The following is a 19,508-nucleotide window of genomic DNA, read 5'->3' as shown; positions in this document are numbered from 1 at the left end:
CCCAGCCAGCCTGAGAGCTGCTGACAGCACAGTGCCTGCCATTTCCCACCCAGCAGTGCAGGGCTCACACCTCTCACAGGGGAGTGTGTCCCTGCCAGCAGCCTCCCAGCTTTGCTCTGCACCAGGAGTTACAATGAATTTTGCAGCACAGTTTATCTACTTCAGGGTCTTAAGAAACAGAAGTCCCAGGGACCGCTACAGGGAAGACGAAGACTACGATCCTTTCTGGCAAAGGTTGGGGAATATTGCTGTCTGATTAGAGCTAGAGTGCTCCTTTATCCCCTCTGGGGTCGTGGCCAGCCCTCGGGGGGCACCCAGGCCCACGGACATGGCACCCCCTGGACCCCTCCTGCCTCCTTACGCTGCCCTAGTTGGAGTTTTGCTTCGCCTCCTTGTTTATTTAGTCGCTGTGCTGTATAGGTAATGCTTTCTTTTTTCCTTTCCTTACTTCCTAAAAAAAAGTCAAACAAAAATTAATCCAGGAAATTGTTTGTAATTTTCCATAATTTCCCAGACTTCTGTGGGTATGAGTTGCTCTTGGAGTTATCCACTGGAACTGGTGGGGATTTGAGTATTTTTAGACCACAGAGTTCAGCTTTTTTATTTCTTTGTGAGTACAGTATCAGAAATAACCCTAGACAGGCCAATGGACTGCTGAAAATTTATCTTGGGATAGCCCATGTCAGATCCTGTTATTACAGTTCTATGGTTGTCTTTGTTATGATGATCTTAAATTCCTCTTTTCAGACTTGGATGGTGCAGATGGAATTTAAGACTCATCCAGTGTCCTTGTGTAGCATGAGCTGAGGCTGTGCACACACATGGCATGGTGGTGTTGTGCAACCTCATTCTTAACCTTTTCCATAGTTTGTTTCTCCCTCAGTTTTATAATCTGGTCACCGCTATTGAGATCACGCTCTGGTTTTGCCAGATGTGGTACAAACAAGGAACAATTCTCATTTCCTGCATCTCCTTGTCACAGATGTTGTTAACCTTTAAGACATAAATTGTTTTGGTGGGCCTGATGCTGTTAATAAAGGGGAAAACAAAGTCTTCTGCACTGCAAAGAGGGCTTGCCCAAAGTCACCCATGCTATGACCTGCTCTGCAGTGCACTGCCAATCTCAGCACAGGACCTCTCTTTCCTCTGTTTTGAGTTATGCTATTCATTCCTAATTGGAAGTGGATTATGGAGATTGTTAATCATCAGAAAACCTCTAGACTCAGAATACATTCAACTTAGGAAAATATTTAATTGCTTGAAGAGTTTTAGCTGCCCAAATCTGTGCAGTGGTGGATAGTGATCATTGACATGCACAGCTATGAATGTCCTATAAGAACTTTTGAGAGGGATGGGTCTGTTGGGGGGACAGTTGCCTCTGCTTCAACATTTCCATGAAGGGTGGCCTTGTGAATTCCTCTTGCTTTCAGATTGCTTTTTCTAGTCTTATCTATTTAGCAGCTGACACTCAGATGCCATTGCCATCAGTAATCTGTGCATATATATAAAAATAAATAAATAATGTATATATATATATATATATATATATATATATATATATCTCTATGAACAGGTTCACAATGTGTGCAGAAGAATGGCAATAGATTATGACCACAAATGAAGGCATATATAGTGCTCTGGTAAATCTGACTTGCTAACAGTAAAGAGAGATTTTGTCAGAGGTGGTAACACAGCTTGGCTGTTCCCTGCATGAGCTTGAGCTTTCTTTGTGTGAGTTGCTGGTGCAGAGCCCCACGGGTTTGTCAGACCTGTGTATGGTGAGTGGAGTTAGAAAGGCCTGCTCAGTCCCAAGGCTGGGTTATCATGTCCCTGCCTGTGCTGGATGGTCACAGTGCTTACACTTTTGTCATCCAGGCTGGTTACTAAGCCCTGATCTCTTCGTCTTTAAGACACTGATAAATAGCCCTGCGGAAGTCTTAGGCAAGGCACTGGATCTGTGTCCCAGTTTCCATCAATAAAGTTGAGCCAATGTTTGCTGAACTTGTCTTTCTGTTTAGGGGAAAGTGTTGGTGATTCCTATGTGACTTAGGAACAATCACTTTGCATAGGGTTTAGGTGTATAAATGGTATTTATACACGTAGGTTATTATATTTCCTTCCTGTGTGTGCCACTAGTTGGAAGGATACAGTCTTGAATGGGTGTTTCTAAGCACTAGTATTGCACAAAATGCTGATAATTCAAGACAGTCATATTGAGAGTACAGTATTGTTTTTGATCTGTTTTAAATTTATTGTCAAAGAGAGATCTTGTGTTCCTTCCCTATGCCTGCAGGAGTTTACTTGTCACCCTGTAGTGGTGTGCAGGGCACTCAGACACTTTAGAGTGCATAACCTGGAATTCCTGGTGGTGAAGATGACATTTGTTATGATCCTTCTTGACACTTTTATCTCAGCAAGCCTATATTTTTCTACCATTTGTCTTTCATAAAGTCCCACTTGCACAAGTTACTGAGATGCTTTAAAGAATTGCTGCTATTGCAGCATTTGGATGTATCTGAGGATGGGTAAAAAGGTAGAAGAGGAGCTGAGATGAAACAGAAATGTTTAGGAGCTACTGAGAAAGGGGATTGCAACAAAAGAGGAAAGTATCAGAGGGGTCTGGGAGTTCAGGCAGCAAGAAGGGTCAGAGGAGACAGCGCTGGGATGCAGAATTAGAAGGATTAATGGAGCTGGAGAGGTTCTGGGTAAAGGGGATTTGAGTGAGGGAAAGGGCCCTCTCTGTCATACCCTGAGACTGCCTCTTTCTCACTCCTGTAAGAGGAGATCCCAGCCCCAGACACACTGCAGTCATAAGCCAAGCACACCTGCAGCAGGCTGCTCCCCCTGCCTTGCCCCCTGTACATGCCCCATCTCTGCTCAATACTGAGCAAGGAGGCACAAATGACTTTAAAGGGGTCACCTTTTGCCTGAATAAGTATTCTGAACTTGCAGGCATAAGATCTGAGCCCAGTTACCTGAAAGCAGATGACAAATATCTAAGACTATCTTTCCAATGTTTCTTGGTCAGGAAAGTGCTCCAGGAAAGTCTTCAGGGAGCCTGAAGATGATGGCAGCATATAGATATGAGCCTAAGAAACCCCTACACCCAAAACATTTAAAAAGGACAAAATTAAAAATCCACATGTAGAGAACATGTGCATATGAGCTAGAAGAGGTATTCAAACTTAACATTTTTTGATTGCTCAGCCCAGGCTGGGCATTGGAGTTGGAGATTCTTGTCATCATGGCACAGGCCTATAAGGATCTAAAGTATTCCACAGAACAGAATGTGCCATACTGTTGTTGTCCATAAAAATCAGGTTCCTTACCTTACAAGCCAATAATTATACACTGAGAGAGCCATTCATTACAGTTGAGAGTTACACAAGCCTGGGTGCCCTGTGGATTCCACAAATCAAGCACGCCAACTATCAATGCTTTTTATTATCTATACATTTTAACAAACAAAGGAGCTAGCTTTCATTTACTAATAGTTCTCTTATTAATTACTGTTCTATCTTCTATTGCTTAACGATTCTCTTATTTCTCATGCTAATTAGTCCTCATGCTCAGTCTTTCCCTTCTTTTGGGTCAATGCTGTCTTGGGCTGGTGATCGCAATTTGCCCCTGCCAGAATCACCTTTGAATCAGTTGGAGCTGATTTCAGCACAGCTGCTGAGTTGGCTTTGTTAGTTTCTCCTTCATCTTGGGAATTCTGCCCTATGTCCTTGGGGCCCATAAATTCTGCATCTTTTGTGTCCACTCTCAGTGGTACATCCTTCTCCCCAAGATTTGCTAACCTCCTATGAGGTCCAAGATCATTGAAGCATGTCAAGCCCTAAACATTACTGAGGCAATTCTACAAGCAAGTAATTTGCTTTTCTAGCACATGAACATCACTTAGAGCCTGTTAGTGGCTGTTTCATGGATCAAATGTCCCTTCTTATTGATTAGGCTTGAAAATATACAAACATCAAACATCAAAAGCATCCTTGTTTAAGAAAATTTTTACATTTGCCAGTCACTCCCTCTTAATAGTGAATGTGCTTCACTGTGAATGCAGATGGCAAAAGCTGCTGTAGAAATGGAGAAGAAAGGCTGAGTTTTCAGTGTTATATTAAAATTAGTTTCCTTTTGTGACAGTTGAACTGCCACCTGTGAACCAGTACATGGGAATGTATGTTCATAATTCCAACTTCATATCTGCCTCAAAATATGTTTCATTTTGAAAGGGTAAAAGCTGCCAAATGGGCCAACTGCTGGCATTGGGTATATCTGCAATCAAAATGGCAACACTGGGTCAGGTCAAAGGGCAGTTCTCATCTGTGTCCTCTGTGTCCTCTCTCTAGGGGTGGCCAGTGGGAGAAAAATAAAAACCATCTAAGACACTTTCTCTCATATTCTTTCATGGATTTTGCCAAGTGCTCAGGGGCTTCCTGAATCACAGATGAATTCTTGAATGATGTGTGTATTGGTCATTACTTCCGTTTAGCTGTGCCTTTTTTCAGGAGCCTGTTTACGTTGTTCTTCATAGAGTCCTGAGTCCCTGTGAGATAATTATTTTCTCCAAGAAGGGAAATTTTAAATTTCCTACCTGATACTATCATACCATCTCCCCCTAACATTCATACTGGGCAGAATGGTGACTAGTCTCTCACAATTTGCTGTTCGCTGGACATCCATGATTTTGCAGATTTTGCTCCTTCAGTTTTAGAAGCTAAGGAGATCCAGTGCATCAGTTTAATCTGTTTAGTCTGATTTGTGGGTCCTGATGGAGGCAATCTGAACATGCTTCACACTGGGGACAGGTAACTGTCCATCATTGCACACTTCTTTCTCTGTCTAACAAAGGCAACAGTTGTGGTCTTTAGGTGTAACATGGATTATTGCCTTTTATATTCCCAATATTATTTTTGCTTATTATTTTTATTATTTTCTTAGTTTGTTAATACAATATTACTATTTTTTAATTTTTTCCCTAGTGCTATTTAACTTGATGAATATTATCAATATGTTCAGAAAACCAAACTGGAAATATAAAAATTATTCATTCCAAGTTGTTGCTCTTTATTATTGTAGGAGTGCATTTTGGTACACACTGTCTTTGCATTGACTTTAAGATTTTAAAATATGTAAAGCTATCTACTTAAACAAATTATGTTTTTTTCCTTTGTCTTAATTGTTTATCAAATGTCTGCATATGGATCTTCTCTTTTTTTTCCAGTTATGCTGAGCAGCTGTTCTTGAAAAAGTAGGTTTATAAACTGTATTTTTGTGTTTGCTTTTACTAATCACTTTAAAGGTAAAATGTTGTAATTTATAACCAAGTAACAACGCTTGCCAGCTGGGTATTTGTTTTATGTCTGGAAATAAACAGACCTTTTACTGAAAACTTTTGACAAACTCCAAAAAAGGAAAAGCTCCATTTGAAAGGAGCAGTGTTTTATAATGCTGAGGTTTGTATTTATATTGGCTCAGATCTTCATCTGGTGGACATGATTGCTGGAGTAGGGGTTATATTTTGTTACTGTGCTTGGGAAGTCACATGTTGTGTTTTTGTGAGCACTTGCATGCTTTGCTGCCTGCTTTGGCTGTTCCTGTAGAAGAAATCCATACAGGTCTCTGCCAAGCATGTGGAATGCTTTGGAGGCAAGAAATACTTTTGACCCAACAGGGTCATTAATTGCCCATTTGTGATGGGTGATCAAACCTCAGCCCACTGTTTGCATTGGGAGTTTGAGAGCTCTAGGAGGGCCTGTGGCACATCCAGGTGGGCTAATATGGGGAAGTGTCATTCTCTAATGTGGATGAAACGTGGGTGTAGAAGAAGAACCAAAGTTATTCTGAAATAAATACACACACACATATGTACACACAATATATCCCCATGATAAAGAGGCTACTGACCTTTCAGATGCAAATGTATGATAGTTTTCATATTAAATATTGAGATTATAATAATTCAGATGTGCTCTAAACCTAGCTCAAGCCTTTAAAGCCTATACATATTTTACAGCTGTGTGATTTCTATTCCTCTTTTCCAATGGTCACAAGGTGTTGTCTCTTTTGGAGTCCTGAGCAGAAACTCACTGGTCATGAGAGTGGTACTGCACATCAAAGACTGAGAATGTGATTCACTTCTCTCCATTTTTTTTCTGCCACAAAAGGGAAACCTAAGACTAGGGCAAAAAAAAATCAATATACCATTTTATCCATTTATTTGCAGATACAAATATTTTATGGTACCACTCATGGTGTTGAGGCATTACCATGCACTTCTTTCTCACAGAATCCTGCTTCATCAATAAACTTCTTGTGATCATCTTTGTCTGGGTGTTTTTATAGACTTTTTGATTGCAACAGATGCAATGAAAAATGAGAATTGTTCTTCCATCTCGAATTCCAGTTGGATAAAAAATTTGACCCATAAAATCACAAATTTTTGATCTGGCTTTTTTTTTTTTTTTTACCCTACATAGATCCCTTTAACCCATTTCCTGTATAAGAAACATAATTCATTGATAATAGTTGCTAAACATTTTAGAGTTCAGAAATAAGATGTAGCTGTTCTTCCTTTTGGAGTGGTTATGGGAGTCTGTGATACAGAAAATGTTTTTTTGGAAGGGAGAGGTATGGAATGAACTCCAGCAGTGCCGTGGCCTCTTGGATGCTGCTGCTGTTGTTTCTGTGGGGGTTGTGCTGTAACAAGTTCACAGGGATTAATGTGCTCTGGTTCTCAGCTTTGCATTGAGCAGACTAATGTGCACCCAAACTAACACTGGAAGCTTAACATCTTTATGAAGTGTTCCAGCTGTCTAACCCCAATGGAGCAGAGATGCAGAAAAGTACAGAACAGAGCTACTTGATAAGTTATTTGATTTGAAAACATAACACCTGGCATTGGCCTGCATCAGCTTTGAGATAACAGTATTGGGAAAATACTTCAGATCACAAGTTTCAACATAAAAAGGTTACAAATGTATATATACTTTATCTTAGAAAATAAGTGTTCTCATTAATTTTGGAGAGAAGATCTTGCTACAAAGATTTTCTCCTATGAAGATATATACAATGATTGATGCTACTGGTATATTACTTTAATAATAAAATATTTTATGTTGCCCATATTGTAATGTGAATTCCTCAGTGGAAAAATTGGAAGTGTAATAGGAACCAGAGCTACTGGCACAAATTATTGATAGCACCAAGGAAATGGATGATACTGCCCAAAGTGGGCAATTGCTCAAAAAACAGATGTTTCTAAATATTTTTAAATTCTTTGGGAAGTTGCTGCAAAGCATATTTTATGGTGTTGGTTGCTGCTGTAAAATATGCTTTATCCAGCCCTGCTGATGAATAACTTAGACCTAATTATTTTAGGAAAAAGGTAAATATTTTTTTCTTGGAGATAATGCTGGAATCTCTGACATAATTTAACATGTTTGTTTTTAGAAAACCATTTCTACCAAATAGATTAATAGTGAGTCATGCAGAGGAGCTTATACCATCTGTCTACTCATGGCCACAAACCAGAGGTGGTATCAGCTCTTTTCTAAATCACTGGTCTTCTGCTTAAATGCTCTTTTTCCCCATAATAATCTCCAAATTCCAAGAATTCCTAGAAGTTTTGCATTTATCTGTTAACAGGGCTGCAAAATCCTGCACTCCAGTACATTGTTCCTTGTGAACTGAACACTATGGACAGAGTCAAGCAGTTGAAGGCAGCAAATTTTTTCTAGCAGTGTTGTCTCCTCAGTTTCTTGGGGAAGGAGATTTTTGTCCCACCACATTTCCACACAATCAGAAGATCTAGTTCTTTAGCTCTGCAGGAGGATGTAGTTATTATCCCTTATCAGAGGGAATTCCCTCCCATCGTGAGGCAGTGGATGGCTGTCAGGAGCACTCTGAAAGTGTGCAAGGGCAGAGAGCAGAGCTCTTGTGTACAGTGTAGGGGCATTTGTCACTCTGTTAATAGTGTATTCAAATGGTCTGCAGCAGCTGTTTGCCTTTTTTGAAAAAGATAAATTTGCCTACAGAAAATACAGTTCCAGTTACTCCAAAATTTTTGGAAGCACCGAACTAGGATCATTGCTGGTTGAATACTGAGTACTAAGGAAGGTCTGGCTGTCCAGACAACACAGATTATATATTTCTTATTTTCTGGGGTAGGACAGTTTCACAATTTGCCCATGTGTTGGTTCATTTGTGGCTTTTCTAAGAGCTGTAAGGTTTCAGTATCTTTCAGTGCACCTACAGGAAGGTGATATGACAGTAGTAACTCACTCTGCAAAGAGCTACTGAGATGTGAGTCCTTCTAAAATGCTTTATCAAGCCTTTAATCATCCAAGCCTTTCTAACAAGTTTATTTGTTTTCAGGGATGACAATAAAATAAAGAAACAAGATATGCCAGCAATTTGTGATCACTGCTGCAAGGACATGCCCGTAAGAAATGGCCTTATTGGGCAGAAGCCACCCTCTATCAACCCCGAGAGACTGAAGGATTTTGGTGAGGAGGATTACCTGAACGGGGATGTGAAGACCTGGGAAATGAAGATAGTGAGCCAAAATGAGGAGCTACTTAGGGATGCCCTTCCCTGCATCCCTCAGCCAAGCAGTAGGACCAGCCTGGCAAGCTGCAACAAGCTGATTCGATTTGAAGACATTCGTGCAGCAGCCTTCAAAATCCAGAGTGGGATTCAGAAAACCCCCTGTATGGTAAGGAATCTTTATGGTTTTGCATTCTCCCACTGTTTATTTTATTTTCCCTTATGAAAGTTGAATAGAAATGAAGAAAGGCCATGTGTGAATTGCAGCAGATAGATCTGTGTAAGAAGACTCATGTTCATATTAATTGTATTTAACTGTCAATAATTATTTTCTTCTTATCTGTTTACACTAACTTAAATCCTCAAAGATTGCAGTGGCCTGTAAACAAAGGATAAACCACATTAGGCATAGACTTAATGCACTCTAGTATTATGGTCCCAGTGAAAAACTCCTGCTATAAGCAACCTGAGTTGGAGGTGGCAGACTCCCAGTGTTCGGGTAAGCACTCTTGTGGGAGGGTCTGGTTTGGAACCAACCCTTGTATTTGGGGGGTTTAAAGGCAAAAATTTCCCTTCTCAGTCAGGCCAGCCAGCAAGGGCTGCATATGTTCTGTAACCAGGTATTTCTGCCACAGGTGTCTTCAGCAAAATAAGGATGTTAAGACACACACACGTGCACCTGTTGATCAGACTTGGTGTAGAAATGACTGAGATATTCCATCAAGGTACAAGGTCTGCTAAAGCAGAAGAGAAGTGCAATGGCAAGCTGTACTGTGTTTCTATACTTTTTCATTTTTCTACTGTTGGGAACTCTTCAGGCAGGCTGCTCTGGGCTCTCTGGGTAATCTCTTTTCCTTTTGGTGGGTGAGAAGAATGTCTGCTGAATGCCAATTCCTAGCAGCAGCCCCAAATTGCATTCTCAATGAATCCTTGTGTATTGTTTCTCTGGCATGCACAGGGTAAGAGCCTTGCAATCTGTTTGGGGTTGGCAGTCCCTGGAGTGAAGTGGTTGTGTCCTCAAGGTGCAGCAGTTGTCCTTGTTCCCATATGATGCCTGCTGATCCAGAGACACCATAACTACTTCCAGTGGGTTTTCTATCCTAGAATTCCCAAAATCTGGATAGCTGTACTTTTTGTAGTACATTACCTGAAGAAATACGTCATGTGTCAAAGGACATGATACAAGACAGTTGGGGCTATAAGGTGGCACAAAAATTTTGGTTGGATTGCAGGGAAGTTTTGGCTAGGGTAGAGTTAATTTTCTTCACAGTAGTTGGTATGGGGATGTGTTTTGGATTTGTGATGAAAATATTGTTGATAAGACAGAGATGTTTTAGTTACTGCTGAGCAGGTCTTGCACAGAGTCAAGGTGTTTTCTCTTCCTCACTCTATCCCACCAGTGAGAAGACTGGGCATGCACAAGGAGCTGGGAGGGGACACAGCTGGAACTGCTGATCCCAGCTGATCAAAGGGACATCCTATACCATATAAAACCTTGCTCAGCAGTAAAATTTGGGGCAAAGTTGACTGGCAGCTTGTGGCTCAGGGCCTAGCTGGTTATCAGCTGATTGGTGGTGAGCAATTGTTTTCAATTGCATAAGCTGTCTTTCTTGGGTCTTATTTATCTCTCTTTGTTATTTTCCTTTTGATTACATTGTTGTTTATTTATTTATTTATTTATTTATTCTTACTAGCTGCTCTTATCCCAACCCATGAGATTTTTCACTTTTGCTCTTCCAATTCTCATCTCTTCCTGAGCACAGGTGCAGGGAAATGAGCAAGTGGTAGGATGGTGTTTAGTTGCCAGCTGAGGTTAACATGACAGCCCTCAACTTAAATAGCTCCTTGCAATCCAGTTGTAACCCCTTTCTGCATTTACTCTTTCAAGCTAAACAGTCTCACTTTTTTTAGTCTTTTTTTATGAACTATGCTTTCAAAACTATCAGAATTGTGGAAAACCTATATCTATTAAAACCTCATATATTTTAGTGTGAAAATAGCCTGTGACTCTTGTTATTCAGTGTAATGTTCCTCCAGAAGTCATTAGTGCATTTCATGCATTGTTTCAAAAGCACCGAGTGGTGTCAAGAAAAACACAGAAAACTTTTATTTTAACTCATCATTGAGAGGTAGGAGTCCCTTTCAAGGGCATTTGTTTAGACTAAAAAAGTGAGTGTAACTCCATTTAGTTAATTGAAGGGAGAAACACTTTGCAGGGTGATTCCTAATCTGCAGGTAAAAACTTGGATGGAGCATCCTGGCTCCTTAGGCAGGAGCTGAGATACAGCATCATGAATGAACTGGAATAGTCAAAGAGGTAGTGAGCATAGGAAAACTAAGAACTGGCATCAAATTGGACACCTGGTTTGGCTACTGATGAAGGAGCTGCAAGGGCTGTGTTGTGTTAGCTTTGTGGGTGCCAGAGGGAGGCTGTGCTGTGTGTTGTACATTAGACATGGTATCTGTAGTCCTTAGATAAGATCACAGTGGCTAAAGGGAAATCTTACTGGTTCAGTGAGTCTTATGAGGTCATACATCAGGTCAGTTCAGCTGCAAATAGCACAAATGCCTGCTTTCTTGGAAGTGATTGCTATATTTAGGCTATATGAAAAAATCCTCAGTTAAAGGAAGACAAAAAGGATGACCTAAAGAATTAAAATCCTGAGTATCATCATTAGAGAAAATATCAATCTAAAGCACACCACCCCTGTGGTAAAGAATAACTTAATGACACAGTTTTAGTAGGAGACTTAGCAACTTGATTATTCACAGGATTAGTCTCCTTAAATCCTTTCTCTGATTGTTTGCTCTAGAAACCAAGATTCTCTACAAAAACAATTATGGTATGTGAAGAACTGGTAGCATTACTTTTATAGTGTTCTTGAGCTGTTTTACATAGGCATTCTCCATAGATTAGGATGTTTAGGATATAAACTATTATCCTATTAGTGTGCTAAGCACTTTCCATTGTATCAGTTTCTGTAGCCAGATTTGCAAAAGAGCAGCAAGTGGTTGTTCTTGTGTCAGGATTTTCAGAAGCAAAATAAAGAATCTGGCCCCACCTATGGGTGAGGAACTTAATATATGCTTGGAAATCTACTAAAAGCCTTGAAACATCACCTGAAACATCACTTGAAATATGCAGCTTAACTGCATACTTTAAAGCAAGCATCTGTTTCAGATACATTAGCTTATATAATGCATTTCACTTATATATATTCACTTATATTAGAATATGTAATGTATATTCTCTTGGAATGTCCTACAATCTGAAAAACATTAGTACACATTAGTGCATACACTATACATTATATGTATGGCACAGCCAGATGTTGCTTGAGATAAATATTTTGTCATGCTGTTTTTGTATCTGTCTCACTTTGTGATTTATCTTAAAAGAGACCTTGATCCCCTAAATCACCAGGGCCTCATTTGCTTTGGCAGCCAACAGAGGAGATGGAGCCAATACTGAAATAGAGCTGCAGTGAGCCTGGGGAGCTGGCACCTACAGGTTTACTGCAGCTCTATTTCACAAGTTGTCTTGTGTAAAACTCTTGGTTTAGTGAATATGGAAATTAATGTGGTGATGTATGCTAAGAGTGTCTTATAAAACAAAATTTGCCATTAAAAATTTTTAAAAATCATGCACTTGGGCACTACATCACAAGTAAGGTGCTTGCTAATTCCTCTCAGCTCAGGCATTTTTTCTGCTCCAAACATGAAGCTTTTCCAAACTGCTGCAGCCTGGGAAATTGTTTTTTATTATTTCCATCTTGCTTTGAATAAGAAATCTTTACTAATACTCCACTGGCCTTAGGATGCAAAATAGACAACACTCAGTAGTGAATCAGTGGCAGAAACCATAGCAGAGTCATAATGGGGCTCAAGGAGGTATTTTCTGATGACTTTTGTATCTATTAGATGATGACCTTATTTTTTGGGTATTCAATATCCAGTTCTGGCAGGTGCTGGAAGTATGGGTTTTGAGATAATTGAAAATATTTATTTTAATGCCTGTATTTGAGCAGTAAGATCCAAAGCAAGTGCTGTTTTCAGAGTTCTTAATGGCATGTGGTGTATATTTCACTGCTGTGAGTTTGAAAATCACTTCCATAAAGCAGAAGGAGCTGGTAGGTAACAACACCCTGTTGTGTATTTATAAAGAACCAGAAGATGAATTTTACTTTTTAGAGCTCATAGAACTCATGCCTCAACAGGCAGCTGATGGGGTGTGGAAGATTTTTTTAATAGCAGATATATTGACATAATGTTATTTATCTACTCCAGTATTCTAGGCTATCCAAGCAGTATGGAATGGACATCTACCTGAAGAAGGAGTTCCTCCAGTACACAGGGTCTGTGAAGGAACGAGGTGTACTTTACCTCCTGATGTCATTGCCTCAGGTACAGCAAAATGTCAGCATTCAAAAAGAAGCAGGTTAGCCCTGCTTCACAAAAATGGAGCAGAGCTGAAGACAAATTTACCTCTAATCTCCATGGAATCAGTGTGTCTTGTCTTTAGAATCATTGTTCTGAACACAGCATGTGAACAGAGATAGGTCTGAATGTAAAATACTGCTTTATTTACAACTGGCTGATTTGCTGGTGAAATTCTTAAAAATGTTTGAAACAAAAGCTTGCAAAATGGGAACATTAGCATGTTCCTGTGGCATTAGGATGCAAATGTTTTTATGTGTAGTGTGGTTCTGATATGTTGAAACCACCAAACTCGTGAGTGATGATGAAACTGAATTACAATGAGTGATGACAAGGACCTAGATCACCAATTGATTTTGTAATGAATTTCAGTTTTCTTACATGAATAGCTCGTTTATCATTTGTCATGGGAGGTTATTGCCATTGTCGTAGGAGTCTCTGCAGCAATAATTGTTATCATAAGCATGAGACAGCAGCCAAGTGCAGTGGTTATTACTGCCTTTCGTAATAAGAAAAATTCTTATAATAATTTTTATTTTATCTTCTATTAAAAGGAAGCCTGAAACAGAATAATTTCATACAGGCAGGGCAGAGATATCAGCTTTGAGGGACCAGATATCAGCTCTTCTGCGATCAGCTGGAGTTTTTCAGCTCCTTCCAATGGAACAATAATTGAGCCCCGAGGAGTGCAGGCACAGGGATTGCTCTTGTGCCGTTTTAGTTTTGCGTGTAAATCCCGAGATCACACCAGGCGTGCGCGTTCTGTACCATAACGTCCCAGCCAGCACAGGGACAAAAGGAAATACAAAAAACAAAAGGGATCATTAGAACGAGCCAGGGCCATCCGGCACGGCTGTGTGACACTGTGTGACGAGCCGCCCTGTTTTTCAGGAGCAGCAGAGGCGAGGGGTGATCGTGGCGGCGGACAGCACCTTCTCCCTGGCGGTGGCGCACCACGGCTCGGCGCTGCGCGTGCCCGTGCTGGCCGTGGCGCCCGCGGGCGCGCCTGCGGGCCGCGCGCGCCTGTGCCGCGAGTACGGGGCGGCGCTGGTGACGCACGGCGCCTCGGGCAAGGAGGCGCAGCTGCACGCCCGCCGCCTGGCGCGGGAGCGCGGATACCTCTACCTGGAAGAGTGAGTGACACACCGGCCCGCCGGGCGGCACCACGCCTCCGCTCTGACAATGCGCTTCTTTAAAGGGCTGTCGCAGCTCGTCAAAATGCTCCTCTTGCCTGGGATATGGACAGTTGCGTGTTCCCAGGACAAATCGTGTCTTTCTGTAGCAGCTGGGGGTGGAGACCAAAGTGAAATACTCTTCTCTGCCCCTAAACTAGGCAAACTCAGTGATTAGGGATTTCTATGGGCTGATATCATTCACAGAATCATTAGGTTGTAAAAGACCTTCAAGATCATCGAGCTCATGCCCTAACACCTCAGCTAAACCATGGCACCCAGTGCCACACCCAGTCTTTTATTAAACACATCCAGGGACAGTGATTCCACCACCTCCCTGGGGAGACCATTCCAGTACTGCATCACTCTTTCCGTGAAAAACTTTTTCTGAATTTCCAACCTAATTTTCCCTTTGTCCAGCTTGAGACTGTGTCCTCTGGTTCTGTCAGTGCTGCCTGCTGAAAGAGACCAACCCCACCTGACCACAACCACCTTTCAGGGAGTTGTAGAGAGTGAAAAGGTCACCCTGAGTCTCCTTTTCTCCAGGCTGAGCAACCCCAGCTCTCTCAGTCATTCCTCATCGCACTTGTGTTCCAAGCCCCTCACCAGGGGGCTGTACTGATGATAGTGGCTGTAGGTTAATTCTTCAGGAACTCAGACAGCAAGCATTAAGGCTAGTGGTAATTTCTGGTCTCTCTGTTTGAAGTTTGGTGGGTAAAAGTTAATCTTTAGTGCAGAAGGTTCAGTGGGGTAATGTGGAGCAAGAGAAGGTTAATGCTCTAAGATTTTCCCATATCTGGTATAAGGAACAAAACCAGCACTGCCTTGAAAAAAAGATTATTAAGAAGCTACTTCACACAAACAGTTGAAATAGATAAGGATGAACTATTTGAACTACTTGAGGTCACTGACAAGGCAGATCTTAAAAAAAACCAAAACAACATAAATAAGACAGGCAAGAACACTTAGAACTCATACCTTTTCCCTTTCTCTTTCATCTATAGCCTCTTAACGCATTACCCCGTCCACAACCCATCCCCTTTCTTCTTGCTGTTGCCTGGAAAGAAGATTCCAGAATAAGCAGAAGAAGGGAAGTCCTCAGTTCTCTCCCATCTGGTGTATTGGGAAGGCAATGCCACAAACTGTAGTGTTCAGCTCCTCTCTTAGCTCTGCCAGTGACACACAGGGCTGGTTCGTGTGCCTGGTCTGCCACCATGGGCACAGACGCCCTGAATCCCAAAGAATTTTCAACACTTTTAGGCTCCTTTGGAAACCACAGCTTTTCTTAACCTTGTGATTTCCAAATTTCTGTCAGCCATTTTTCAACTGTGTTGACTTCCAGCTGGCTTGCATCAACTATCACGTTCACACATAAGAACTAAATTATTGTAATTTGATGTTTAATCTTCCCCTCCTCCCTAAGTAAAGGTTTAAGTTACACAAGGTAGATATTTTCCAGGTTCATGATGCTCCAGGGACAATACATGTGTAGAACTTCAGCATTCAACACTGAAGAGCTCTAAATGTACATGCTACAATTAATAATACTAAAGCACCCTGATTTATTTCAGGTTTTGGGTTATAAGAAACAGAGTTGTTCAATCTGTGACTATGTTTAATGCAATATTTCACTGGGGGAAAAAAAAAAAAAGGAAGGAACCCCCCACTTCAATTGTGAGCCTTTTTGTAATGGAATATCTGAAAAATATTTTGTTAGATGTAGAGCTGGAGAGATTTCCCAGTGTAATGTATGCCTTTATGGATAGCCAGTCTCCTCCATCTGGGTCTGACACACATCCTTGTCACTTGCCAAAGCTGTTTGTAAAATACCAGCTGATCTCCCAAGTGTTAGAATGGAACTTCTGAAATGTGATTTTATTGCAGTTTGGTTCTAGCTCGAATACAATCCCTAGCAATTTGGTCTCTCCTCACCCAGTAATTCATTGTGCCCTTCCTGAAGCAGACACTACGTGACTGGGTTTGGCTGTCCCTGCAGGGGCGATGCCCTGCAGCTGGGTGTGTCATTGTCAGCTCTTCCCATTGCTTGAAATTGCTTGATTTTAATTGCTTGAGTGCAATTAAAATACTGTGTCATGAAAATGACCATGCAAGAATTCAAATAGATGAAGGACACTTTTTACCCAGTTGCAACTTCCTGGGAAATCCCAGGAAGGAAATGTGATTTTTCAAATTGGAATTCAGTCATTTAGTCTGCCTAATTGCTGCCTAGGTGCCATGGAGTTTTTACTAACTATAGGGGCTCATTTATAAATGCAATGTGACTATTGCCAATAACGAACTCGGTGCCCCTGTGAGGATGTGAGAAAGATTCCTTAGTGAATCAGGGAGGAAAGAGTGCTGCAGGTTGAATCACACACCTTCCTTACTTGAGAGCCCAATTTTTTCTTGTGTAACCCCATATCTAAATGCTGTTCAAGCCTGATCATTTGTGATCTAGTTAGTCTGTTATTCTATCCAACAGACTCTGGGCCCTTTACTTGGAACAGATAGGAGCAGAGCCTTATAGCTGCCACACCAAAACTTCACTGGAAAACTAAAGCCTGACAGCCCATCTTTGATGCATCACACACTTCAGAAGGCAAATATCCAAGTTTCTGGCTCAAAAATGCTTGTATCAGACTACAGTATTTAGATTTATCTGCCCTGTTCCTTCATTTTGCCTCAATGGCACATGATATTCAGAGATATGATTGCTTTTGAAAAGCAAAAGTTATCAGCCACAATGCAAAGAAAATCACCCATTTTGTTATAAAAGCTGATGGCTGATCAGTGAACTAATGTTTCAACTGGATGTTAGCAAGGGAAACATGATTATCTGAAGTATTGATTCAAATTGCTAACAGCTCTCCATGCCCAGAGCAGTCTCATTTGGACAGCTTTCAGTGTTAGAGAGGTTTTATTCCTTCACTGAATATCCCAAGCTCTCATTCATTTTTGGAGGTTCTCTTGTACCCCATGTAACTACAACAGAGGTTCCTCCACAAACTCAGATCTGAATCTTATTTGGAAATAAATCTCCAGAGTCATTCAGGAGGCCAGTGATTTATTTTGTTACATATAAAGAAGGAGGAGTGAGCTCCTTCAGTATCTTGATAAAGACAGTAAATACAAGGATTCAGTTACTCATTCCACTGTGATTTCTTGCCTTTGGCTGTGCTACAGGAGCAGAAGTTTATTAATCCTATCCTTTCTTCTGTAGTTATATAGACCCTTGTTTTGAGGAGTTATCTGTGTATTAATGTATATGTGAGGTAACTTCTCAAGGGGCTTGGTCTCTTCATTGCAGGAATTCTGTGCCTCTATGCTGAGCCTCTCTGTGCCTGTCTCACAGCAATAAAAAGAATTTCCTAGTACCCAAACATTCCTGAGTCAAGTAAATCAAGTAAAGTCATTGGATCTATAATTCTGTTTGCCAGAAAAAGCAGAATGTGCAGAGAGCTCATATTTTTTTCTTATATATAGTTCTACATTTACATCATTGCTAACTTGTAAATAAAATGCAAACCAGCTTTTAGAAATAGATCCAAGTCAGTCATGTGACTGTATAGTGGAGTTTTCTTCAATTTTTTGATGCTGCTTGTCCCTATTCTTTATACTGAAAGTATTTTACCAGTGAATATTTTGGCATGACTAAATGCTTTGCTTAGTGAAAAGGTATCAGATATTGTCCCTGGACTGTGGAAAGACAACTCTAGCAATCTGTTTGGTATTTGTGAGGTTGAACACACTTCTTAAATCTCACAAAAATTTCCATTAATCACAAACACTAAATCCACTGATAAGTAAAGAGGGGATTTATTTTTGAGGCTCTCATCACAGTTTGGACTGCAGCATTCAAAATTTATGAAGCTGAAGGAAATGATGGCAATGGAAACATGATTTCTCCCTGCCAGTTTTATGAACACCTGATAACAATGGGGATTAAGTGCTCTTCAGTCTGAAGGCTTTTTGAGGGGCTTGTCTACACACATGTTTTGTGCCAGTGGGCAGAAACATGCTGTGGTCCACCTGATGGCACCGTCCTCTTGCATCACCTCATGTGCTGCTGATTTACTCACATTTATCTCTTTCTGCTGAACAATGTCTTGAAAAGAGTAGACTGAATTATTAGTGCACTGTCAGCTGTGACCTGTGAGAGCTGACCTGTGTCCTTGCTTCCCCCAGGGAGGACAGTGCTGTGTACCTGTCAGGCCTGGGCACCGTGGGGCTGGAGATGTACGAGCAGGTGCCAAAGCTGGACGCGGTGGTTTTCCCTGCAGGAGGACATTGTGGCTTGCTGGCAGGGTCAGCTGCTGCACTCAAACACCTCAACCCACATATTTCTGTAATTGTAAGTTGCCTTTCACCTATTAAGCATTGCATTTGGGTGGCTTTCACCACGGCTTTTACAAAAGACACTGGTATCTAGTGACACTTGCAGACACTGCCTGTGCTGGGGACAGGAATTATCCCATCCCATGGGCTCTGCCTCAGAGAAGACCCTGTGAGAATCTGGGAAGTTCCTGTCCCTTGGCTATTTGCCTGGATTTAAGAGAAAAGTGTGGAAAAACTTTTCCTAAGCAAATCAAATCCAGTTACCTGTTTTGAAATAATATTTTACTGGAAAAATTTGGTCCTAAGTAAGCCACAGAATAAGTTTAGTGGTAGCTTGTTTATTTTGCAACTTGAAATTAGTTGTTAATTTGAAGAGGAACTTTTTGTAGGTTTTGTTATCTACTTTGGTGGCAACTTCTGTTACAACTGGTTCCATAAAAAAGTGCCATTTCTCTTCCACAGGGAGTTGAATCTGAAAGTTACCCAGTATTGCAACAGTCCTTAAAAGCTGGCCACCCTGCTGAGGACCAGGCCTGCAACAATCATCACTTCTATGGAGGTGAGAAAATGCAGCATTCTTTGGGAGGTAAAATAAAGGTCTCCAATTAGATTATTTTCTCATTATTTCAATTCAAACATATTTTAAGGGAGTTCTTAAGAGTTAGAATTTAGTTCAAGCTGTAAGAGCAATTTCTGCCACATTTTCCCCCACACCCTGATAGGGTAAAATGCTATTTTCGGTGCACATGAATACTTAGAAATATGAGAGCATTTATCTGAACACTGTGCTCAAAAGCAGCATCTAAACCAGTGAAGTCAATGGGAGAGCTCTAGTGTAAAAGACTAATTTGGGAAAAGGCAGGAAAATGATGCAGTGCTTAAATCTTTAGACACAAAACTGTTCTCAGAACAAAAGTGTTTATGAATGGTAGAGTTATTTCCATATAATTTACTCAAAAAACTTCAACTGTTAAGCAATTTAAGAACATCCTGTTTGCCTGATACTGAACTCTCTGA

General features: G+C 40.9%; 1 protein-coding gene across 4 annotated transcripts in view; it reads left to right on the top strand.

Moving 5' to 3' along the window:
- Positions 1 to 19,508, top strand: part of LOC306804851 (L-threonine ammonia-lyase-like) — a 31,378-nt gene continuing 11,870 nt past the window's right edge. The window contains exons 1-7 of one of the 4 annotated variants that reach the window (XM_079311958.1): positions 1 to 234; positions 5,225 to 5,251; positions 8,377 to 8,716; positions 12,835 to 12,951; positions 13,876 to 14,117; positions 18,342 to 18,507; positions 18,954 to 19,050. In XM_079311958.1, coding sequence (XP_079168084.1) covers positions 134 to 234; positions 5,225 to 5,251; positions 8,377 to 8,716; positions 12,835 to 12,951; positions 13,876 to 14,117; positions 18,342 to 18,507; positions 18,954 to 19,050 — 1,090 coding nt within the window. In that variant the 5' untranslated portion in view covers positions 1 to 133. Of the gene's footprint in view, positions 421 to 5,224; positions 5,252 to 8,376; positions 8,717 to 12,834; positions 12,952 to 13,875; positions 14,118 to 18,341; positions 18,508 to 18,953; positions 19,051 to 19,508 lie in introns of all 4 variants that reach the window. The other 3 variants (XM_079311959.1, XM_079311960.1, XM_079311961.1) reach the window with 3 other exon arrangements.

This window comes from Erithacus rubecula, assembly GCF_903797595.1.
Source record: "Erithacus rubecula genome assembly, chromosome: 9".
NCBI classification, from domain to species: Eukaryota; Metazoa; Chordata; class Aves; order Passeriformes; family Muscicapidae; genus Erithacus; species Erithacus rubecula.
Note: the sequence above shows the minus strand (reverse complement) of the source record. Positions and strands in the feature narration are given on the sequence as shown.